At 40.6% G+C, this 26382-nt stretch overlaps 1 protein-coding gene across 1 annotated transcript in view; it reads right to left on the bottom strand.

The window, feature by feature from the left end:
• The window catches only part of IL1RAPL2 (interleukin 1 receptor accessory protein like 2), a 520520-nt gene extending 499064 nt beyond the window's left edge, over positions 1–21456 (bottom strand). The window contains exon 1 of the mRNA XM_036839304.1: positions 21143–21456. Within this exon, the coding sequence (XP_036695199.1) occupies positions 21143–21456 (314 nt within the window). The remainder of the gene's footprint in view (positions 1–21142) is intronic.
• Positions 21457–26382: the final 4926 nt, after the last annotated feature.

Here is a 26382-nt window from a genome sequence, read left to right as displayed (position 1 = left end):
GACATTGATAATCTACAACCCAGGACTATTCAAACATAATTTCCTAATGGTTCATGATGCAGTCCAAAAAAAGGTCAACCCAGGGACTTGAACTGAACTGGACTTGAGAATTCTCACTGCTTGGGAACATGGCCACTACAGTCAGAGAGGCTTCGTTTCAAATCTCTACTCTATCATGCTCTAACCATGGATTTTTGGACAGGTCACTGAGCTTCATTTTTGTACATGTAAAATGTGAATAATAAAAGTTATCCTAATAGGGTTGTTTTGTTACACAAGTGTTAAAAACCATGTAGGGTCTGAGATTTTTACCATACTTCCAATTTTCATGGGTGTTGGTAGAAGACAAGAGACTCTTGGGTCAGAAACAATGGACAGTTAATTATTCACAGCAATAGAAATAGCCAGAATATCAGCATTTGTTTTGCTTCCCCAAACCCAGTTCCCACAAGGCAATACAAAGAGGGCCAGATGACACCAACACAAGCAGTAGGCTGAATTACAGGACAGGAATCCCAAGCTTAGGAGGCACAAGTCCTTAATAATGGGACACAGGCATGCCTGCCTTTTGCTCCAGAGGGAGATACTATCTATATTTTCCAAGGCTGCAAGCAAAACCGTCATTTGCTCTGGTGGGAGGTGCAATTTCTACCTTTTAAGACTGTTCTCTATACATACATCCCTGAAAAGATAATCTGGGACAAGGGACAATGCCTCTGTGCATAAGTCATGCAGAAATGCAAGAGATCCATAGGGAATTATCTCTCAACAATGAGCTAATTTAAAGCTCTTAGCATAGTACCTGACATGTGGTAAGTGCTCCATAGAAAGTAACCCCCTCTTACATCATCACCACTGTATAATTAATACATTATCCACTGACTCCCAAGCCAAACTCTAAAGTAAATCTAGATGTTCTGTTTTGTTGTTTAAAGAAAGAGTAGCCAATGGACCAGGTTACAATAGAAATTATATATATTCTAAAAACTACTGGCTCAAGATAAAATTTTGTTATCAAAATGTCATTCACCCTGCATTCAAAACAAACTATAATTTATCTGGGGGTGGAGTAGTTAAGTCAGATACCTACTCAAGAAAAATATTGTCTGTGTGTGTGTGTGTGTAAAATAACCCACTCATAGATAACTGAGAATTTTGGATCTTTCCAGTGGCAAGTTCGTCACCATTCTCAAGGAAAGCAATTGCAATCTGCCACCTAGGGGTGTGGGTAACTAGTTAAAAATCTGTTGCTAGTGACTGACTGACATGTGGGTAAAGGTAAGGGAATAATCAAGGGAAATTCAAAAGATTCCCTGCCACTATCATAACCCACATGTTATGAGTGACCCCTGATTTATTGTTTGGTTGAAGACAATTTTTCACTGACTCTATAACTACAGTTGAACAGTGAGGAGGTTAGGGGTGCCAATGCTCTGTGCAATCATAAATCCACATATAACTTATAGTTGACCCTCCATATACATGGTTCCTCCATCTGTGGTTCTGCATCCATGATTCAACCAACTGTGGATTGTGTAATACTGTAGTATTTACTATTGAAAAAAACTGGCACATATGTGGACCCATGCAGTTCCAACCCATGTTGTTCAAAGGTCAACTGTATTTCTTACTTCTTCACTGCTTCCTATTTAGATTACACTGATATTTTTGTATATGTCAAAAAGTAGTTTTATAATTATTCTTATAATATTCACAAGTTTTGCTTTATCGCCCAAGTTACATTGCAAATACTTCAAAAGCACTGAGTTTCCTTTAAACGTGGTTATCTTCCTCCTCATACAGAAGCCAGAATATTCTCTCTATCTTTGTGTTGACAATTATATAAGTTAGTTGTCTTAGCAACTAAGCTGTCATTCCCTATGCCTCCATGATCTATTCTCTGATCCCTGCCTACCCACCATAACTGTCACTGTCAGAGGTCTTAAAAGACTGGTCAACATTCAAAATTTCTGCATACTGCTCTAACTTCACTCTATGACCCACTAACATTTGGTTTCTGTCCCATAATTCTTTTGAATTTCTATCATTAGACTCAAGGACATCTTACTAGCCAAGTCTAATGACCTCTTGCTCACCCTCAGCCTATCTTACCTCCATGCATTGTTTGAAACTTGTAACTCTCCTTCAACTTTCTAAACCTCTCGTTACTTCTAAGATATCTCTCACTTAGGATTGTCTACTTCTCTGACCACTCCTTATAATTCTACTGCTGGCTTTTCTTCCCTGGGCTATCTCCAAAATGTTAGCCATCTTCTCCTAGGCCTCAGGTTTCCTTCCTCTGTTTTGTTTGCTTGCTTATTTGTGTTTTTCTTCTCTCCCTCCAAACTTCATCTCCAGAAATTTTGTTCAAGCGCTAGATTCCAACTACAAACTAAGTACTGAAGACATCCAAATGTATAATATTTTTCTCTAGTTCTATCCTCTCTCTTAAGATCCAGCCTAGTACATCCATCTAACTACGATTCCATATTACTGTCATGAAGGCACTTATCAGTCCCAAACTGAACTTAGAACCTCTTCCCTACAGTCTGTTATTCCTCCTGTATTATCTATCATGATTAGAGGCATCATTAACCACACTACCTAGTTGCTTAAGTCAGATGCCTCAAAGTCATCTCCACTCCACCTCTCCGTACTTATTTCCCTTATACAATTGGCTAACAAGTTTCACTAATTCTATTTCAAAATTCTCTCCTTATCTGATCTTTCACCTAGGTCCTGCCACAGTTCAAGCCCTAATCGTGTCTTGCCTGTACTACTAAAGTAGGATCTTAACAGGATTCGCTGTCTTCATTTTCTCCCTCCTCCAATCCTTTGGCCAAAAGAAATTATTTTTAACTTCCTAAAAGTGTTTATAAGCAGAAGTGGAAGGATGGTAGCATACAGAGACAAGTGATCACAAGCTGAAGTTCACATTTAAAGTGTTATAGAAGGAATAAAAAAGGTAGGGCAAAAGATGTTCTGAGGCTAGAAGAAGGGACGGCAAAGAAGTAAGCAGGTAAGCTATAAAACTGTCGATGAGAGTGGACAGTGGCAGAAAGGAAGAGGTCAAGGGAGGAAAGCTAGGGATCTGTCCTAGGCACTCTGTTTTTCTTGTTCTATATCCTCTCCCTGGGTGATTTTAACCACTGCTTCAAATCCTACTTCCACTTCTCAATACTACATCTCCAGCCCTGATGTCTCTCCGAAGGTCTAGACTCACACATCTAACTGCCTATAGGGTATCTCGACTGGTATGTGCCACAGTCTCCGTATGTCTAAAGGTGAACCCACCCCAAACAGTTTCTCCTTCATTCTCCATATAAGTATACAGAATCACTATCTACGTAGTTCCCTATAGTAGAAACCTGGGAATTACCTTACTCATCCCTGCCCCTCTCTGGCATTCCCATGAATTCTACCTAGCAAAAAGCTGTGTACATGCACCACTCCGTCCCAAATTCCACTGCCCTTAGTTTACATTTTGAATTACTGTGGCATCCCTCTAATGGGTCTCCCTGACTCCAGTATCTCACCTTTCTTCACCATTCCAATTTCTACATTATGTTTTGAATGCTCTTTCTGCAGAAGTCCCTCGAGAACAAGGGAAAACATGAACCCTTCCCACTAAGGTCTGATAATTAAAATACAAAAATTGAAATGGAAAGAAGACACATGATAACATTTTTAAAGAGAGCTAAAACAGTGGGATTTATACCTCTGGTACTTAACCACCTTCTTATGTAATACTTTAATGCCTGATTTATCATTTTTTTCTCTGTCACTATCTGACATAAACCCTTAAAGAATAAATGTTGTCTTTTTCAAACTAGTTCATAGAACAGAACATAATGCTCATATAACAAATAATGAATGTCTGATTTTTCAGATGGAAAAATAAATTAAAACCCACGAGTGTCTCTGCATGGCTAGTCCCTTGGGTACATAAATAATGGGTGAGAAGAAAATAGAGAGAGCTAGCCTGAGATGAGACCCTAACATCAAGCCAAGTAATTTGTCACATGAAGCCATCAAATATTTTTAAGCTTGAAAGTAACGTGATCATAGGAAAGGTTAGGAGGATATTAGGAATTAGAAAGAGATTAAAGTCAGGGAGATAAATTAAAAAGCAACAGGGGCATTCCCTAAATGGGAATGGATGTCAAAAAAAGTTCCTCAGGTATTAGCAATAAGACTTGGTGACTGATTTGATTGTTATTAAAGGGGGTAGTCTTGGTGATTTTGAGATTTCTATGAACAACACAGGGATATAGGAGGAAAATCATTTCTTGGGGAAAAGGTTGACTTATGAACATTTGAATTTGGGCTATCTATGGGACACACAGGAAATATGAATCTAGATCAGGAGTTGGCCAACTACAGGCCAAATCCTACCAGTTGTCTGTTTCTATAAATAAACATTTGCTGGAACATAGCTACTTCTTCGAGTATTGCTTATGATTGCTTTTGTGCTACAAGTAGTCGGGACAGAGGTCCTTTGCTTACAAAGTCTCAAATAATTACTATGTGGCCCTTTAAAGAAAGTTTCTTGACCAAGTATCAGAATCTGGCTGTGTCTAGAACAGGACCTACAGAAACTTCCTAGCGAGGGGGGCGCCAGAGGCTACTGAGAGGTTGGGGCTGTTTCCTGTTCTAGAACATTCCATCTCTAGGAGGGGAGGGCCCCCTGAGTGGGACAAACCATTATGGTGGTGGGGGGGTGTGTTTGAGACTTTTTGTACTTGATTACAAGCGCTTCACGTTCTTGGTTCTGAATCTTTTCTAACCACTCCTGCTTCTTCCGACCTTCAAAGACTTTCAACAGTGTAGGGGGTTCTCTTATGTCCTGGGGGGGGGGGGCGGGAATCTTCCTCACGCACCCCTCCCACCCCCCACTGTTTCTGGAAGCTGGAACAGTCCCATGTTACTCTGACTTGGTCCCTGGCCCGTCCCCCGGCCTGCCCCCAGTCCCGTGCCCAACCCCACCCCCAATCCCGTTCGCCGCTACGCCCCCCCACCCCCCCCCGCCCCCAGAACAGGTGTCAGATCTGCTCACTTCTCTCCAGGAGCTGGTTGCAAAGGGACCAGGCCTGGCCACTGCCAGTGGGACCGGGGCAGAAGGAGCAGGTGAGGAGGAAGAAGAGGCAGGGTCCACTGCTCCTACTGCAGCCGCTTCTGGAGCCACAGAAGGAGGAGGAAGACAGAAGGGTGTGGAAGGGTCAGAAGCTGCCGAGGGAGCAGAGGAGCTGCGCGGAAACCTTATGCAGCTTCCCGGAGTTGGGAACCAGAAAATTTACACCTCTGGTGGGCAGAGGGAGGGAGATCTCAGGTCCGTGGGCCCACCCATGCTTTATTTATATGGGATAGCAAAGTCCGGGTCCACAGCCTCACAGGAACCCCCTCCTGTCCAGCTCCCTGCCTCATTCCCATCCTCACACTCACGCCCCTTATTCCCCTTCCCAGACGCACCCACACCATCCCCACCAGCAGCGCCGTTCACAGCAGGAGCTCCATCTCAGAGGTCTCCCCGCTGGGGGCCCTCTGATTCTAGCCTGCGGTCTGATGTGGGGGGCCAGGGAATGGGCCCTCAAGAACCACAAAGAGACGGGAGGGACTCTGATTCCCACCAGCAGGGGACACCTCCAGTACTTCGAAGGCCAACGGGCTGCCCTTGGTGTAAAGTGAATTTTTCAAGGCAGAAAACTTGCTTCCGCTGTGGGAGGGGAATCTGGCTATAAAACCTTTGAATTCAGAAATGTGAAACAGAATAGAAATGTACCCTGATGGGAAATCCGTTTTCAGTGGGAGGGGCAGGGGCGGGGGAGGGCTTGGGAAGAGTGGAAGGAAAGGGTGGGTGGGTGGGTGAATGGGGCAAGGGAGCTGTGAGAGAGGAGGGGAAATGGGGTGGAAGGTAGGGTATGGGGTGGTGGCTGGGGAAGTTGTAGATTGGGGGCTTAGGGGGAGAGAGACCTAGAGAGACAGACGTGTTTTGATGACCCTCTTTGTGTTCCAGAGCACTAGTACTCGACACTCCAGAACTACTGCCGCTTCTGTGTGTGTCTCTCCCCAACTCTAGCATCTGGTGGACCTGGGCAGACAGTATATAACACCCCCGTCTCTGCTTCCCCCCCCCCACCCCTGAAACTAGACTAGATGACTGCAGCAGGAGTGGTCATTTGACCCATCCTGAGCCAAACAGATCCTCACACTAGAGAATCTGAACAGAGAGGCAGATTTCATAGCCAGGATGGTATCGGGCAATGAAGCAGTGGGTCACTGGGAGTCAGGGGCAAGGTCGGAGTCATGGACACCGAGGCCACAGCTGAGGCCTGGCCTTGGATGTGGGGGAACAGAACCGCGTGCTTTACAAAGGCCCAGTGCCCTTTAGAGAATCACAGTCTGAGGCCCCAGGGAGCAGAGAGACAGAGAAGCCGAGAGGAGTTGATCCCGTGACCCCAGACGTGCAGAGTGGCAGCCCGACCACTTTTCACTTCCTGCAGTTGTGCTGAGTGAAAATCCACTTTACACAGATCCTTTTTTCTTTAAGCTAACTTGAGAGGGTCCTTGGTCTGGGCAACCACATTATTGCCAAGCCAGAAATTTACACCAGAAGAGCAGTTGCAAACCACAAACCATCAAAGGAAATGTCGGAATTGGCAGGGGCGGTGCATCAGGGAGTGATGGGTAGTGAGTGGGGATTCCTGCATCCCAAGTCTCCAGCAATGAACTGGTCAGGAAGCTCATTCATGTTCTGAGCGAGTTATATCATGAGAAACAAAACAGGCCTGGGGTTAACCCCGGGCTTACAACAGGGCCACCCCTAGAGGAATCCTTCAGGGCTGCATACAGAGGACGCCAGCACGAGCTGCAGACGAGGACTGCTATCGTCGTTCAGCCCCATGACAGGAGAAGCCTCCCCAGTCCCCAGTGGCAGAACTGGGGACAGATCTGAACAGGGAACTTGTGCCACTGCCAAGGAGGCGAGTTAGCAACTTGACAGTGCCTGGAGGGTTTGCTGGTCTAGACCACTGACCACAGTATTTTGCCATCCTGAGATTTTCTCTCCCCCATCACCAGGATAACAGTGGGAGAGGAATCTGGCTACAAAGCTCCTTGTGAATTCAGAAATGTAGAATATAACATACCCCGATGTGAAATCAATTTTCAGAGGGAGGGGGTGAAAGGGGGAGGGGGAGGATGGTCTGCATCTCCCCCTCTGATGACTAAGCTGTGTTGATGGGGGCTAAATGTATGGTTTAGCCCACAGGTGGAAAGATGCTGAGGAGTCATACCTGGACCAGACTGAGACACAACTGGAGGAGCCCTGAACATTAACTGGGGACTGTGAACCTAGTCACTGAAGCTTTCATGGCCCTGATCCTAACCCTAACCCTGGGACATTTTTGCAGCGGCTGGATGTGACTCTGAGTTGTCTCTTTTGGGGGCAGATGTACATAATCATTATCAGGATTTAGGGCCAGATCCCTAGCTCATTATTAAAGGGCCTGCACTTGACAGAAACCTTCTTGGGCTTATTTATATCCCTACAGAGTAGGATTTCACAGCTTCAGCACTCCTGACAGTTGGGGCTAGATTTCCAGAGGCTGTCCTGTGAATTGTAGGATGTTTGGCAGAACCCCTGGCCTCTACCCACTAGATGCCAGTAGCACACCCCACACCCCCAGAAAATCGTGACAACCAAAAATGTCTCCACATGTCCACTGGAGGGCAGAAGCGCCCCTAATTGGGAACCATGGAGACAGTGAAGTACTTAGGAGTAGTTGAGACAGGGGGAAGAGAGTTGCAAGGGGAGTGTGTCCAGCAGTGCTAAGGGCTGCAGGGGGTGGGGCGCTAAGACAGGAGGTGAAAAGTGTTCACTGGGTCTGGCCATGTCTGATCTTTGAGCAGATCGGGGGAGTGGGGGGGCAGAAGCCGGCAGAAGCCTAAGTGCAAAGACTGCGGAGTGAGTGAAAGTGAGGAAGCGCTCAGTGAAGGGGGGGCTCTTCTTCAGGGACCTTTGACTGTGAAGGGAAGAAGTGAAGTGGGGTACAAGACTGAGAGAGAGAGAGTACTTTTGAATATGGGAGAAACTTGGGCCATAGGGAAGGAAATAGCTGCAGAAATCTTGAAAACACAAGAAATATGTAAAAGAATGAAGTAGATCCTGCATACTCTATTGGAGGCATGTCCATTGCACTGCTCAATGAAAAAAAATATGACGGCCAATTGTGTTTTTTTTTGTGAAACAAAATCTCTCCCCAAATTTTTCATTATTCTGTGCGTGTATGTGTGATATATAATATATATATATATACATATATATATATATATACACACACATATATATACACACACACATATATATATACACACACACATATATATATACACACATATATATAATGGATTTATGTAAGCATAGAAATGTTCTGGAAAAACTTTTTTTTCCAGAAAAATGGAGTAGGGTAGGGGCAGTAGGATAGAGGGCTTTTACTTCTTTATATACTTCTTTGTTAAGAAAGTAAAACAATTAAATGTTCACAAATATACAAAAAACAAAAGGGATTAATTTGCTGGCTTGGGTAGGTTTAGAAAGGTAACCTTTTCCTTTGGGACAGGACGAGAAGAGAGCAGACACTGATCTCTGACACAAAGGGATGCGAAACCAAGAGGGCTCCTGCCTGTGTGTCCCTTAGACTAAGGATCTGAGAGTGAGTAAGGAAAGGATGTCAGGGTGGGGGTGGGGGCTTCTGGACAATGGCACGTTTAGGAATAACTTCCATAAGTGGGGAATGGGGAAGGGGAAGAAAAGATCATCTGGTTGCACAGAGGGCCCAGTTGGGTCCAATGAAAGAAAACCAAAGGGCACTGCAACAAGAGCCTAGGAGGGGGCACTGGAAAGGAAGGTGAGTAGTTCCAGAAGGGGCGCCAGACACAAATCTCTATGTTACAGACTGTTTTCATAACTTATTTTTTTCAGTAAATGATTCGGTTTGTTTGGATTTGGGTTTGATAGGATTAAGGGAAGATGCATGATTTTGTGTATCACACCCAATATAAAGGTTTTTTTTTTTTCCCTCTGTACGTCCAGAGGAAAGGATTTAATAAAGTTAATTCCACTTCTACCACTAAATATCCTCAACAGATCCAACAGAGGTGATATGACTTGGCCTTTGAGCCCTTGGGCTAGCATGCATAGATGAGCAGCTCAAGAGTAAGACAGCTGTAAAAACGATGTTGCTGGAAGAAAGACGCAGCTTCAGTGGGCAAGTGAAGGGAATGGAAATTTCATAGGTGCCAATAGCTTGGTCAAAGTCATTGATTTTTATATCTAGAAAAATGGTAGTGAGCCTCTCTGGGCTTGAGATAATAGCAAGCAAAGTAGTGAAAGGGAATGAGTAGCGAAGGTGTCTCTGTTGACCACTCTCTTTCAAATGACTTGTCCACACACTGGGCAGTCAAACATGGCTACACCTGTCTCTAAAACAATGGAAAGTAAAAATAAGTCATATTTTATTTAGAAACAACAATGCTTTTCAATGTTTGTTTTATGTCATGTGGGATCAAAGTTGAAAGTTTGCCAGAGTGTTTATATAATACAACAAAACTACATAATAAGAAATGTCCCTAAATGCCTTAAAATTTAGAATTTTCTGTGACATTGCACCATGCTATAAAATACTGATGTTCCCAGCATCATTCTTTGCATTGTCATCTCATAATAAGTGCCCTCCTGCTATCTATCTCTGTTTCTATTGGTAACATTTAACATATTAGAAAAGATTTCATGGGACGAAATTAAAAATCCGCAGACCCTAATGATCTGAGGGTTACAACCAGTAAGTCAGTAGCCCACATGTATAGAAAGCCTGCTCTATGTGTGTAGAAACTGTGTGAGGGGGTAGTCCAGGGGTAAGTTTTAGACTTAATAAAGGAAAAAGGAAGAGATAGACCAACAGAAAGAAAGGGAGGGAGGGAGGAGGAGGGCAAGAGGGAGAGAGTGGGGTGGGGGAGAGAGGGGCAGAGAGAGAGAGAGAGAGAGAGAGAGAGAGAGAGAGATCTTGCGTGAGAATAAAACAGATGAATGTAAATATAAAATCTAGCCAAACCGCTCTCCTTTACAGGGAGTCAGAGAAAGGTGTTGGGAGGGGACAGGGTAATGGGGCTGAAAAATAAAAAATGCACATGGCATCTCTATATTGCCTTAGTATTGAAGAGTATGATCCAGTCTGGAAATGAGTGGGTGTAGATTCATGTTAATCTGGGTCTTGTTTTATTAAGACCAAGGCCCTGGAGTGGAACTACACATCACCATCCTACTTGGCTTTTCTCCGTTTCATAGCCATAGATAGAGACTGTACCCACTGAACCTTAACCAGCTATCTTGCCAAGGTGGATCACTCTTCAGAGTGGCCAGAGAGTGGGGATGGCTCCATATGAATTCATTCCCATCCCTGAGAAAACTAGTTGGAGTGCATGTTCTGACTGATAATGCTGAGATCAGCAGCATCTCCTTTGTTAATAAGGGTAGAGTCATAGAAGGGAATTTACTCCCTTTAAATATTCCATTTTCTCCATGGAAACATCGCCTGTTAAAAACATGCATTATTATCTGACTGCATGTGAAGGTGCTCATTAGTTCTGTCCTTTATCTTATTTTCTAAGAATTGGTCGATGTCTTAAAGTCTCACATTCCAAAAATATATCTGAAACCTCTATAAAGCAAGGGTTAGTTATTGTTATGTTCATATTTAGAAAAAAATGCCTTGATAAATGCAGGTTCCGGCCACAATGACCTCCCTGTTTTCCTCTGGACATAACCCATGTTTTACTGCATCCTTGATCTTGAACTCTGCTTCATCTGCCTGGTAGTTCCTCTACTATTGCCACCTGTTTAGATCATCAAGAACCATCTCAAACACCATGATTCTATAAGTCAAAAGCTATTTTCCCTTACTCTCTACTACTACTTTATCTCCATCTTTCTTATAGCACTTTTCACTTCCTCTCATGTGTGATGGAATAAAAGACATGAAGTTAGCGTTGGCAGTTTTCCCCTTCTCCCTGCCCTCCAGAGATAATCCTTTTTTGGCTGCAGGGGTCTCTCCAAATTCAGCAACTTCTATGGAGATTCTTGGTGTGCCAGATCAGTATCTGGGCTTTTAATGTGCAGAATAGGTGTAGGGAAGAAAGAGCTGAAAAATTGCAAGGAGCAATGCTAGTTTAATTAAATTATATTAGAACGGGGAACAAGAACTTCTTGCAAGGAAAAAAAAGAAGTGACAGAAGACAAAAAAGGACAAAAAGAGGAAAAACTTGCAGGGGATGCATTCCAGGGTGAGTTTTTTAGTTGGGAATGAGAATGAGGAGTGATGAGAGAGGTTTCTGGGCAGCTGCCTTATGTAATAAATATTGAGCATGAAAGTAATGGGAAAAGATGATTTCAAATGTTGCCGGGGTGGGGGTTACAGACTGGCTTCCCCTTGATGTTTTTCAAAGGACTACATTAAATACCTAAATATTCAAACTTTAAAATTATGTTTATTTGCTGGACTGTTTCCTAGGATACAATGCTCTGATGAGCCATATGGGATCCTCTCTTTTACTTGAGTTATACCTGTTTGCTTGTAATTTGTATATATGTCCTAATTCCCCTTTAAATTTGTTAGGAGGCAGGAGCCCTGTCATTTGATTTTGCCTTTTTTGGTACCTTTTATAGAATAGGTGCTCAGTAAATATTTGTTTAGTGAAAAATAGGTACCTGAGACCTGAAATGATATCAGCTGAAAAATATCCCTTTTATTAAAAATAAACAAAATAATATAAAACTGTACTTAGGAAGGAATGCACTCTCAATTTTCTACTTCTATGAAATACCTTTAGGGTAAATGGAGGGAAGTAGTTACATGCAATAAGTTCTTGAAAAACATAGCCATGCATTTATACACCTGATTATATTCATTCCAGTACTTTGTCACAGACTGATGTATATGCTTCTCTAATTGATTCATTGTGAATCTTATACCTTGCAGGTTTGGGAGTGAGAGTAAATGGACAAAAGAAAGCCAGTTAAGGACATACATCCAACAAGGTTCCTCCATCCCTTTTCTTTGGTAGCAAACAACTTTTAAGCACTTCTGTATAATGTTTGGAAACTGATAAATGATTGCAAAGGGTTCCAAACTTTGTAAGACAGGTAGTCTGGTTTTTTATCTCTGGAAATTTCTGCTTTAACTTGATCCTCACTTTTCATGAATTTAGGATCTCTATTTCACTGTCTTCTGTCATCCACCTTTAATCAGTAGAATTCCATCCTCATCTCCAGACAATACTATACACCATGGGACCTGAAAACAGACGGAATCACAGAACTTTCTACGAACAGGAATTAACCGTATCTCATTTGTTGTGATATACAGATACAGGTACCTACAAAGAACAGTAAACATAGGTAATAAACAAAAAGACGGTAGAGGAAACTGATTATGTGCATGAGCTAGGTAGACCTGGGTTCAAGTCTTAGCTCCATTATTTACTAGCTGTGTATCATGGGACAAGTTCTTTAACCTCTATGAGTATCAGTTTTATCATCTTCAATAATATGACCTACCTCATAGGGTTACTGAGGATTATCACAGTGTTTGCCATATAATGAGGGCTAAAAATCATAGATAGTAGTAACAACGGTAGCGGTAGTAAAAGTAGAAATAAGAGATAATGTGTTGAGTCCTTACTCTGTGTCAGCATTGGTGCTGTGCTTGTCAGCATTCCCTGAGGTAGACACTGTTATCCTTGCTCCTCTCCAGGCCTTCTCTTATCTCAGTTACTAGCACCATGATTCACTCAACTGCTTAAGTCAGAAACACTTGAGTCATACTTTATTCAACTATTTCTCCCGTTTCTCACATCCAGTGCATCAGTATGTCCTGTTGCTCATCCTTCAATGCATATCTAGAATGCATTCACTTCTCCCCATCTCCAAGTTACCACCCCAATCCAAGCTTACCATCACATATCTGTTCAACTAACACAATTCCGTCCAAACTTTGTCTCCTTGTTTGTCTCTCTACAGTCCCTTCCCACCAGGGCAGCCAGAGTCATCTTTTTAAAGTGGAAATCTGGGGCTTCCCTGGTGGCGCAGTGGTTGAGAATCTGCCTGCTAATGCAGGGGACACGGGTTCGAGCCCTGGTCCGGGAAGATCCCACATGCCGCAGAGCAAGTAGGCCCGTGAGCCACAACTACTGAGCCTGCGCGTCTGGAGCCTGTGCCCCGCAACGGGAGGGGCCGCGATAGTGAAAGGCCCGCGCACAGCGATGAAGAGCGGTCCCCGCACCGCGATGAAGAGTGGCCCCCACTTGCCGCAACTAGAGAAAGTCCTCGCACGAACCGAAGACCCAACACAGCCAAAAATAAATAAATAAATAAATAAATAAATAAATAAAGTAGCTATAAAATTAAAAAAAAAAAATGGAAATCTGATCATGTTACTCCCCAGTTTAAAACAAACAGACAAAATACAACACCCCCTTTGCCCCTGATTACTAATAAAAATCAATTTTTATCCTAGCCCACGATATGCAACAGGATCTGGCCTCTGCCTGCCTCTCCAGCCTCATCCAGTACCATTTTCCTCCAGCTCACTGCATTCCATCCAGACTGGGCTTCTTTAGCTTCCTTGAATACAAAAAGTCTGTTCCTGTTTCATGACCTTTGCACTTGCTGTTCACTCTGACTGGAACACTGTTCCTGTAGATCTTCACAAGGCTGGTTCCTTCCTTTCATGCATGTCTCAGCTTATAAGTCCCTTTCTCTGGGAGGCTCTCTAGACCACTTAACCAAAAATGGCCTCCCAGTTACTCCTGCAACATGACCCTTCTTTTTTTTTTTTTATTCTCATAATACACATTACCCAATGTAGTCTTGTGAATTTGTTATTTGTATGTTTCCCCCCACTCTAGAAGGTAATTTCCAGGAGAGTAGGAACTTTAATCTGTTTTGTTTAATGCTATATACCAAACACCTAAAGCAAGTGTTCAATGTATCTTAAGCTGAGTAAACAAATTAATCTTCATTTTCCAGGTTAGGAAAGCAAGGCACAGGTCACACAACTATAATATACCATCACTCCCTAGGTTAATGTTAGACTTAGGATTTAGTAGTTCAGAGTTTGCCAACTGTGAATACACTGGTTGAATCTGAGTAGGGACTTTTTTGGGAGGAGAGCCCTGAAAATTTTTAAATTTGAGAAATTTCACATAAATATTCAGATTTAAAGTTTTTCTTTAAAAAGTCAGAAGATCGGGCAATACTTGGGCCTAATTCTTATACGATAAAAATAATTTATATCTGTCAGGCAGCTACCTGACTTTAACTGGAAAATAGCTTATTCATTCATTATTTATTTACTGAGTGTCTACTATGTGCCACACACTATTCTAGGCCCTTGAGATATATTAGTGAACAACAAAAACAAAAAGGCAAAGATCTCTGTCCTTAAGGACCTTACATTCTAGCATGGGGAAATAGACAAATAAAAACAATAAATACAATACATAAATTATATATATTATATATATAATAAAAGGTGATAATTGCTATGGAAACAGAAGAAATAGAGGAAGGCAAGTATCAGTATAGAAGATAGGGACTGAGTGAAAGAGAATCTTAATATTACAAATAAGGTAGTCAAGGAAGGCCCACTGATAAGATTAGAATAGAAGAAATTATACAATTGAAGGAAATGAGGGAGTTGGTCATGTGAATATAGAAGAGGAAAACGTTCTAGACAGAGGGAAGAGCCAGTGAAAAAACCCTAAGGATGGGGTATACTTGACATGTTTGAGAAACAGCAAGGAGGTCAGAGTGGCTGGAGTAGAGTAAGCCAAGGAGATAAGAATGGGAAAGTACTAGTTAGAGTGGTACCAGGGACTAGATCACCTCCAGGGCCCTACTAAGGACTTGGCTTTTATTCCAAGTGAAATGAGAAGCCATCAGAAGGTCCTGAGCAGAACAGAACACAGACATATGTGACTTACATTTTTAAAAGACCACTCTGACTATGGTGTTAAGAGTAGATTGAAGGGACCTACTGTATAGCACAGGGAGCTCTACTCAATATTCTGTAATAACCTATATGGGAAAAGAATCTGTAAAAGAATGGATATATGTATAACAATCACTTTGCTGTACACCTGAAGCTAACACAACAGTGTAAATCAACTACACTCCAATATAAAATAAAAATTAAAAAAAAGAATAGATTGAAGGGATACATGTGCGAAAACAGAGAAACTAATTAGGAGTTTATTGTAACAAGAGAGATAAGAGATCTTGGCTTGGGCCAGCAATGGTATGGAAGGCACGGATTATGCAATCCCCAAAATTCAAGGTGGTTAAGACCCTGTGGAATAACCCCTTGGACAATGGGAGATGGGAGCTGAGAAATAAATTGTTCCCCATTTCTTCTCCTGGATCAAGTTTGTCACAATATCCTTCCTTCACCCTGCCTCACTTTCCTTTTCCTTCACTCTTATTTTTCTGGGATTACACTCCCTAATACATATTAGCTTCTTGCCCCAGAGTTTACTTTCTAGGAACCAATGATAAGATAGGAGGAAGATCAGGAGTTCAGTTTTGGACATACTGGTTTTGACACAAGTGGAGATGCTGAAAAGTCTGTTGGATAAAAAAGACTGCAGAGAGATCTGGGCTGGAAGGTATACATGTTGAAGTTACCAGTGTACAGATGGTATATAAAACTATAAGACGGTATAAACAGGTTATGGAGGGAGGGAGCATGGGTAGAGATGAAAAAACCTAAGGACCAAGCCCTAAGGGCCCTCTAACATTAAGAGGTCAGGGGGAATATGAGGGGTCAGCAAAGGAACTTCAGAAAGGATAACTGATGAAATAAGAGGAAAACTAGGAGGGTGTGATTCTCTGGAACTCAGGTAAACGACATATCAAAAAGAAGGGATGATCAACTGTGCTAAATGTGCTGATCATGTAAAAAGTTTCCTTGCAATATGGCATAAAGCAAGTCCCATGACTGTTGACAGAAATATAAGACTTGTTTAATATATGCTACATAGGCACTTTTAAGTCAGGATCATTTAAGAGCCATCAAAATCAGGCAAAATTACTGTATACTTATATTTATTTCTTATTCTTTTTAATTATGGAACATTTCAAATATATTCAAAAATAAAAAAATGTAATGGATCCTCATGTACTCATTGTACAGATTCAAAAATTAGCTATTGATACATACTACATTTCTTGTTTCGGATATCTCCAACTCCCCTCAATTCTTCTGGTAATGTTGTTTTGTTAGAGTAATAATCACTCAAATGTGATGAATAGCAAGGCAAATGTCATGCCTCAGAACTGTGTAAATGCATTAAGGAACCCTTTAGAAGGAGTTTGTAAGGCAGTCAGATTTTGAGAACCTCATTTATTTCAATGATTATGAAAGACCAAAAATAGTTGGATTATCTTCCTGTTTAAGAAGAGGGTTCCTTATTCCATTTACTTCATTGGAGAGGTAAATAGTCGTGATGGTTTTGAACTTATTACTGATTCTCTGCACTTGGCATCGTCATCCCCAAACACACAGGTTTCTACAGATATTCAATTATATTTAATCACTCTTTTCAATATCTGTGAATTCAATTCAGGATTATAGGAATACATCTATCTTCATCCACAGCTTAAGTTGCCCCTTGTTCCAAGTTGTTGAGAAAGTGACATGTGGGATTTTGTCAGATAAGATTACTCTCATCATTTTTATTCTACTAAGTGCCTCCACTGAAAAGATCTGAGTGGAAAGGGGAGTAGACAGTAATTCTTGGATTGGCACAGCTCTCAAAATATGACTCACTTCTCCACCATTCCTCTGTCACTAACCCACCGACATGCTGAGAAATTCAAGTAATCACTCTTGAGACTGGCCAAAGAAAAACACAAAAATGAGTAATTGGCTACTGAAAGGTCACAAACAGTAAACTTTTCTTGCTGTGACTTAAATGGGTGGAGCATATTACTAAATATTTCATATCTGCATTTTTAACCACACTGAAATCAATAGTAACTTTTAATGAGGTCGATAAAGCACAGAAAAATCATTCCATAATTACCTTAAAATAGTATCAAATTTGGGATTTTAGGTGACATAGACATTGCCAAATTCAGAGCCTTTTTCACTATAGATGTCACTCTCTTGCCATTCTGAAAGAGATTTCTATATCTCTGAGTTGACAAAAGACGGTTGCATCCTTTAGAACAGTGATTCCCAAATATTTTTTCTCTTACCAAGGCACACATGAAGGATAATATTCAAAATTTCCCCCACACCATCAGTCCCAATCGTTCCCTAAGACCTGCTGCACGAATAAAAGAGGTTGCCACCTATGCTTGCATCTAAGCCTCTGCTCAGTGGAATACCACTCCTTTCTCTTCTACTGATCTAGATGTGAGGTGAGAATTACTGACTTAGATGATATCTACAAAAAAATACAAGTAAGGTCAATCTAATATATACTTGAAAGAGGGGGCCACCTATAGGAAAGGATTTCAGGGGCATTGGGAAATCCCCCTTGTGTATGAGGTAGTACAAGGCTTTGTTTAAAAGCAAAATAGGCTGTCAGCTGAGAGGGCCAAGAAGCAACAACTCCCCAGTAGCAACGAGCACACCTAGCACCCAAATCTTGGTGTCTAATATCATTCTTCATTAAAAGGAATCAAGGCTCCTTGGGAAAATGCCTGATTCTAGGACTGGGGGCAGGGAATATATAAGATAAGCCTGGAGCATCTTAGAGTGTTGAAATATAAGAAAATACTAAACAAACAAACAGACAACAACATAAAACACTGAGGAGGTTATGCCAGAGGGACAGAGCACCAACTGAAAGAGCTCCCAGTGGTCAAAGGTGGATAAATTTGACCCAGAAAATACAATTGCATTGGATTATTACCCAATGTATAATATAAATATCCATGAGTCCATGGTGATATAAGTAAATGATTGAATAAATAAATAAATGGGAGAAAAAAACAAATATCCCATGCAGAAGAATTCTAAATAATTTTATGTAGATACTTTGGTCTTAATGAAGTGGAGCATAACTACCACTCCTTATGTATGGACTGTGAATAACTACTTTCTTCCAAAGAGGGCAATTTGAAAAGGGGGTGGAGAAAGAACAACTTTACAGTGGAGAAAGACAAATACTACCTTGAGCCAGATGATCAAGGTCAATATCAACAATGGAAAAGCATACTGATACTCCATATCCTTGTTATGATGTGATGAAAATAGTATTGTATCTCTGTGTTCTTCCTCCCCAAAACACATTACCCCAGTATAAACATGAAAAAAAAAGTCAGATAAATCCCAACTGAGGGACATTCTACAAAATATCTGAATAGTACTACTCAAACTGTCAAGGTCATCAGAAACAAGGAGAGTCTGAGAAACCACCACGGCCAAAAGGAGCTTAAGGAGACATGACGATCAAATGCAAGGTGGGGTATCCCAGATGGAATCCTGGAACAGAAAAAGGGCATTAAGGAAAATCTGAGGAAATCTGAAGAAAATGTGGACTTTAGTTAATAATGATGTATCACTATTGGTTCATTAGTTGTAACAAGTGTATCACAGTCATGGAAAATGTTAATACTAGGGGAATTAACTAGGGGAAATGTTAATACTAGGGGAATTAACTATTAAATGTTAATACTAGGGTGTAGGGCATACAGGAACTTTCTGTACTATCTTTGCAATAATTCTGTAAATCTAAAACTGTTCTAAAATTTAGAAGTGTATTTAAAAGCAAATTGGGAGCTTTAATTGCAGCACTTTTTATAGGGACAAAAACACTGGAAACAAAGTATATGCACATCAATAATGAAATGATTGACTAAATTGTGGTATCATAGACTATTAAACAACACAGAATATTATGTACTTAAAAGGATGAGTGAGCTCTCTATCAATTGACTTGTAAATATTTCCACTATGTATTTTTAATAAGGAGAGAAAATGCAGGGAAATATGTAACTCTCTTTTTATTTTGTAAAACATTAAGGAGAAATTCCCATGTAGATATGCTTGTATAATTAAAAGAATAAGAGGAAGGTATGCAAGGATACACACTATATTGTTAGCATTTCTCAGGGTAGGGAGATGGGTGAGAGGAGAGGAAGGAAGAAAGGAGAGATAGTCAGACCGGGGAAATAAGCAGGGCAGGGGAAGTAAGCAGTAATTAATTCAATAATTCATTATAAGTATAGCACCTGTATATAGTAGGCTGATGCTCTACAAATAAAATTTTAAATTTGTGGAAACAAAACAAACAGAGCAAATGGAATAGGGGGAGGAAAAGAGATCTATTTTAGATTGGCAGGATTTAATGAGGGTGGGAATGAAGAGGGTGTAAGCAGGGAAAGAGTAGCAGCACTGTAAAGAACAGAGTGCCAGACAGTGGAACTGAATTACACCCACTTCTCATTTCTGCCAAGAGCTGTCCAAGGAGGTGAAAATACTGATTATTGCTAAGGGTGTGATCAGAATGATTGCTATTTTTGCCAATATCCTGGGGCTTTTGCCCACCACAAAGAGACTAAACTTGCTCCCCCAACACTTCCTCCCAATATACATACAAAAGTGATTCTTAGAGCATCAAGAAGGTTCTCTATTTATATACCACCTTGTTCTCCTGCCCTTTTGAACAATGAGGCCACACCAGGGGCTTCCAAGTGCTTTTGATGAAGAGGTGACATAGCTTTGGCATCAGACAAAGTCCACAGGAAACAAAAATGGAAGGGTCTGCATTTCCAAGAAGGTAAAATCACACAGTAGAGTGCAGGTCCCTGGTGAGCAAGATCAGACACTTCTAAAATGGCAGTATTGAAGAGCAGTTTAAAGGTCACCTCAGCTACTTACTTCAACACCTAATGCAGTCTCTATCTGAGATTTGAGATCCTAGATCCTGACACTGGGGTGGAGGGGGGAGGAAGGACATATTGTGGAATCACTGGGGATAAAACAGACTGCTTTTCACTGTAAACTTCTTGCAAGTAGGAACTGTATCTGTGGTATCTTCCCAGAATAGTATATAGGAACACAGGATGACCATGTGTTTATAGGGTCCCATGTTGAATATTTAGATACAGTAGACTCAAATTCACATTGTAAATCCCATGAAGAATTTCACCAGAAGCATTTGAAGCTATTTTCCATCAGTAAGAAAGGAAAGACCCTGACCTAAATGATACTTTAGGTCATTTTCATAGCCAGATATCAAGATCATTGAGCCAACTGGCTCTATGCAAAAACAATTTTTAATACAGATTTTCCTGTACTAACAATTGGGGTTATGTCCCGATAAACCCATAGTAAGCTGAAAATATCTTAAGTCAAAAATGCATTTAATACACCTAACCTACCGAACATCATAGCTTAGCCTAGCCTACCTTAAATGTGGTCAGAACACTTACATTAGCCTACAGTTGGGCAAAATTATCTAATTCAAAGCCTATTTTATAATAAAGTATGCATATTTCATGTAATTTATTGAATACTGTACTAAAAGTGAAAAATGGAATGGTTGTATGGGGACAGAGTGATTTTAAGTGTATCAGTTGTTTACCTCATGATCACGTGGCTGACTGGGAGCTGCAGCTTACTGCCTGCCACTGCCCAGCATTATGAGATAATATCATACCGCATATTGCTAGCCTGGAAAAAGTTCAAAATTCAAAATCCAAAGTGAGGTTTCTACTGAATGCGTGTCACTTTTGCACCATCGTAAAGCTGCAAAATTCTAAGTCCAACCATCGTTAAGTCAGGGACCATCTATATAAGACCCTGGGGCAGGGGTGGAGTTGGGAAATAAATGAATCACAAAATTTTCTGAATTAAATGAGCATACATAGTAAATGGGAATCTTATTTTATGAAAATGTGATAAGAACTTGCTATATTGTTCCAATAAATAATTAGAATTGAATTTACTGAAGCCCCACATGCACTGCAGCCTTTCAAGAATATATTCACTGTATAACATGAGGCACACCCATACACACTCCAGTCCCAATCAAGACTACCACCCGTGACATTGAGCAGTTTTCACACAGCACTTACCTTAAAACACAAGTGTAGAATCCACTGTCTTGTGCCTCAGCTGAGTGAAACCATATTGAATCTTCCTCTTTGCTCATCCTGACCTCTGAAAAGATGATGGGCTCTTCCAAATCACCTTTGTTTTTGTACCACATCAGCCTGAGCCCAGTGCTCTGGGCCATGCTATAGTTGGTACGAATGTAACTGTAGAAAAGGGCACATTTCACTCGGACTGGTTCACCTGCCAAAGCCATGTATGTCTTGAGATCCACTGACCAGTCAATGCAGCCATCCACTGAAAGAAAACCAGATTGGGCATGAGATGCAGTGAGCATTGTTGATAATAATGAGAAGAGCAACAATTATTGCCAACATGTACTGAGGACGTACTATGAGCTAGACACTGAGTCAAGTGCTTTACATAGATTACCTCATTCAATCTTCCCAGTGATCCTATGAGATAGATCAGTATCCTCCTTAGACCTGGGCAAGCAGGATTCCTGCCCTAGCCCTGTGCCTTTGGGGTATTTCCAGTCCTCTGCAGTAAACTTTGGGTTGACTAGATCCTCCAAAGAGCTCCAGCACTCATGCCTATGGGGTTTTCCTGGGGCCCCACAGATAGGTATCAAGTCCAGTAGGGTGGCTGGCCAAGTGGATCACTCCTGCCAGTCACGAGGCATCCGCTTAACAGGATTTTGTGAGATTGGATGGCTACAATGACACTGACATGTTGATTTTTGGTGACTCAAATTGTTTATATAGACAGGAGCCCCACAAAACAAAGACTTCCTTAGGACCCATATAGAGCCTAGGAGCAGCCCTGAGATTGACCCTTTTATTATTCTTATGTTATAGATGAGAAAACTGAGACCCAGAAAAGTTCAGCAACTTTGCCTATGGACACAGGGCTAATAAGTGGTGGAAAACCAGTCAGTCTCTGATTCCCGAGACTGTGTTCTTAACCACTATCCTATACTGCCTCTGCCTGTAATTGTGACAGGAGCCATTGTTTTATTTATTTGCCTTTGAGAAAGTAGATGCCTGGGTTGGAAGCAGTGGATACCGAAAATGATTATTTGCCATTATCTACATGCCAGTTTTCCATGGTATGACCTATTAATAGCAGATATTTAATCACACTTTAATTTCTTTTTATACCCTTAGGTCTCCCTTGCTGCTCAGCTGGTGTGCGCTCATGGGAATATATTATATTAATGTCAAGTTTAATCAAATAATATTAGGTGGGTAAATCTACCATTAAAGAAAGACATATACAATAAATTCTCTCTTTTCCAGAAGGGTTGGAAATGAGACACTGTGGCTAATTTTATATGCTAATTTTATATGCTAATCAATACAATTAACATAGTTATTCTACCTCCAATTGCTGATTTTCAAAGAATTTCATCAAATTGTGCTACATTATATTACTTGATTACCCTTTCTAAAATAATCCTTTCATAAACTGTTTAAACACTGCCATTTTAAAATTATATGTTTCGCTTATCATTTTGTGAACTGATCTGCTTCCTTTTTTAGATGTTGAGAACTCTGCAACCCAGTGTGTTTATCTTTTAACCTCAGTTGACAGGAAGCTCAGAGCTAAATACAATGCTCAAGTGAAATAACTATCTTACCTCAGGATTTTGCTTTCTCTACATAAGGGGTTCTTGACCTGGGGTTCAAGGACACCCAGGGGCAGAGTGCCTGGATAGACTTCAAGGTTGTGCCTATTTGCATAGCTATACTTTTCTGGGGAGATGTTCCACAGCTCTTTATCAGATCTTCAAAGAGGTCTATGGCCCAAGAAAGTTTTTGAACTCTGTGGTTTCTGATGTCTCTTTGTGACTTTATTTTTCACTGCCTTGCTGCATATGAGCTTTTATTATAAGTTGCCTCAAATCCTCTTATAGTATATGAAGTATTCATTAGAAATAAATCAATAACCAAATAAATAACTCATCCTAAATTTATAATGAAGGACATTTGAACTTTGAGTACTCACAGGGCACCAGATTCATCACTGTGAATTTTGATGACCATTGTGCACTGTTGAAGTCAAGAAGGTACAACTGAATTGGACTAAGTACTGATCTCTGGCTATCTCTTGGGGGGCTTTTTTAGTCACTCCCAAGTATCAGTTGTTTACCTGTCATTTGTCATTCTCACAACTGTCAAGAACAGAGAGGGGGAAATCTGCATTTGTTAAACTTTCTGGGTCATGGTAAATTACTGATGATACATCTCTGTAGTAAATGCAATTTTAATATTTATTGTTTTATCATCTTTAAATTAATTTTATATTATTCCTTTTTATGGACTATTTGTGATACTATTCCCATGCATTAACACAACTGAGAGGAAACTGTTTTTTTTAGAGAATATATTTTTTTCTCATAGCTTTATTTTAAAAGTTGGTTAATAGAAAGAAAATATGGGGATAAATTTTTTTAAAACTCCTTAATATTCCAGTTTTTGTTTTCTCCTAACCCTAAGATGCACAGCAAGTGTTTCTGAATTGACAAATATTTCTTGGTAAAGTAGTTTCAAACCTCTATAACTACCTACTTGATAGAAAAAAGAAATCTGGAATGTTTTTTTCATTTGCACCCTAAACCCCTTTAGTTACTTCCTCTAAACAATCTGTTGCATAATCTACACCTGTACAATGTTTAACAGGCTGGTTTGTCCCATTAGTGACAGGACATGGCTGGTATAGAAAATAATCAAAAATCTGCTCCTGGCACACAACCATCATGTTCAAAGGCAGTTAAAGACATTTAACTGCCATTACAACTAGCTTTGTCATACGGACCTTGCGAGTACACTGAAAATTCATTTCCTTCTAAGTACTAGCTGAGCAAAATGTATTTGACTTAATAAATTTATGGTTCCTTTTCTTCTGTTCCCTTGCTTTAGGTAGCAGAGAGGGAGTCTTTAGTTATAAAGTAGTCAATAGACAGAGAATAGATATTCAATAATAAGGACAACAATTTCCAAACGTTATTCCTTTATTCTTTTCTCGTAGTATAGTCATACCTCAGTATCTGCAGGGGATTGGTTTCAGGAGCCCCATGGATATTAACACCTGTGAATGCTCAAGTCCCTTATATAAAATGACATAGTAGTAGCATATAACCTACATATACCTTCTGATATACTTTAAATCATCTCTAGATTACTTATAATAGCTAATACAATGTAAATGTGATGTAGTTGTAAATGCAATGTAAAAGTTGCCAGTGTGCAGCAAATTCAAGTTTTTCTTTTTGGAACTTTCTGCAATTTTTAAAAAATATTTTCCATCCACGGTTGGTTGAATCCAAGGATGTAGAACCTGCGAATATGGGCAGGGTTGGGGGCGACTGTACTCACAATACAGGTTACAATATAACGTATCTCAAGAGACCTCAGGTGATTTTCCCAAAAAAAGCAGACAAAGTGTATGATACCAGGGATCCATGAAGGCCCATCTGACACCGAATATTTTCCCATGATGAACTTTACTCATGGGAAATCCATTCCCATGAGTAAAGGCCTTGTAGCCTTATGTCTAGAGAGTGTAGGACCACTACTAGATTCCAGCAAGGTGGTATGATTTGTTTTTAATGGATTGCTATTCCTAGGAAAACCAACAGAGAGGGGGGCAAGATGGGATGAAATACTACAATGTGGTGCATTTATCTTTAGATTTGGGACTGATGAAACAACTAAAAAGGGTCTACTGAGGTAAGAGGCCTGGAAACTCAGGTGGCAAGGGAACATGATGGGATTGAAACCTTGAGGTTAAGAGAGAAGGTTAAGAGAAAAGCATGAGAGGGTCACAAAAAGGCAGGAAGAGGAGAAAGCTCACATAAAACTCAATTTGCCAAGGGCCATTCCAGGGATCAAAGATGGTGCCATCAGAAGTCACCAGTACAACTCACATTTCTGTCGTGAGAAGGAGTTTGTAATACATGCCACACGTTCAGAGCCCTTTGCACTTTGACACTCCAGATATATTTGGCAAATAGGTGAATGACTAGATCTGTGTTGCAGCTGACAAGGGAGCATGCTATGGCCAGGTTGGGGACATAGTGGAACTGAGTAGCCCACAGAGGAAGCCCACCTGCAAGCTTGACCTTATCAGCAAGGCCTCTCATTCACAGAGGGATCCAACCCTATTCTGTTCACAACTCCAGTCGCACCTGTGTAGGTTTGCCCCCGAAAGGCTCCTAAGAAAAGTGGTTTCTAGACAGATTGGCTTCTCCCACAGGTGGTTTGATAACTACGTTTCACTAACCAGCCACAAGTGTAAATAGAGGCACTGTAAGAAGGAAAATAGTTTTCCCCCCCAAAAACAGCAACATTCTGCAGTTGGATTGAAATTTGCTACAGAGCAAACCCATCAAAAGCATCAGTGAATGCATGCCTGTCCTCTGCTTCACAATCTCTCAGTATGGCTATAAATATTCCCATCATTCCATTAAAAAATACCTATTTCTAAATTATCCATTCCCTGTTCACTCTTGAGTCTTGTTATGAACAGCAATTCAAGTACTTAAAGAACAATTGTGTTTCTCTCGATGCTCATCTCTGTTCCCTTGATTTAGGTTTCTGTAAGGCTTAAAAATTATTACTCTTAGTTTGGTCTTGTTGGTAGAAATGCTTTAATATCTGAGCTATACAAAACAATTACAATGCAGCAAAGAAATCCACTTCTTTAAAACCCAGGTCTCTATTTTAATCATTTTCATTTCAAACTGCAAAACAAGTGTATGCTTAGTTTGACATGAAGATTCAAAAAAAAAAAAAAGGAGCATATGAAACATATAAAGGGACATGCCAATGTCCACGCAATTTATTTTACCAAGAGGAGATTCCTAGGGGTAAACCTAATGCAGTATCCTGGAAAGTGCCCTGGGTGACCAAAGCAAACCTATTTAGCCTGCTTATAGACAAGCCTCGGCTTCGTCCTCAATACACCTGGAAAAGCAAATCCTGTCACACCTACCTGCTGTGAAAACAAAGTCCTGAGAAAAGTTTTTAATCCCTAGAAGAGGATAAGATGTTATTATCAACAACAACAATTATATTATTTTAGAAAAAAAAGAATATTGCATGCAGTAAAATTACAAGCTCTAATGGCTATGTACATTACAGTTTTTATTGGGGGATAGGATATATAGGTATGCATAGGATTGCCAACTTTGGATTTTTGCCCCAAACTGGGAATCTCTTTAGGTAAAATGGCTAATTAGCATATGAAAATATGCATTCTC

The sequence above is a fragment of the Balaenoptera musculus genome, chromosome X (assembly GCF_009873245.2).
Source record: "Balaenoptera musculus isolate JJ_BM4_2016_0621 chromosome X, mBalMus1.pri.v3, whole genome shotgun sequence".
Lineage (NCBI taxonomy): Eukaryota > Metazoa > Chordata > Mammalia > Artiodactyla > Balaenopteridae > Balaenoptera > Balaenoptera musculus.
The sequence above is the reverse complement of the archived record's forward strand: the minus strand, read 5'-3'. Positions and strand labels throughout refer to the sequence as shown.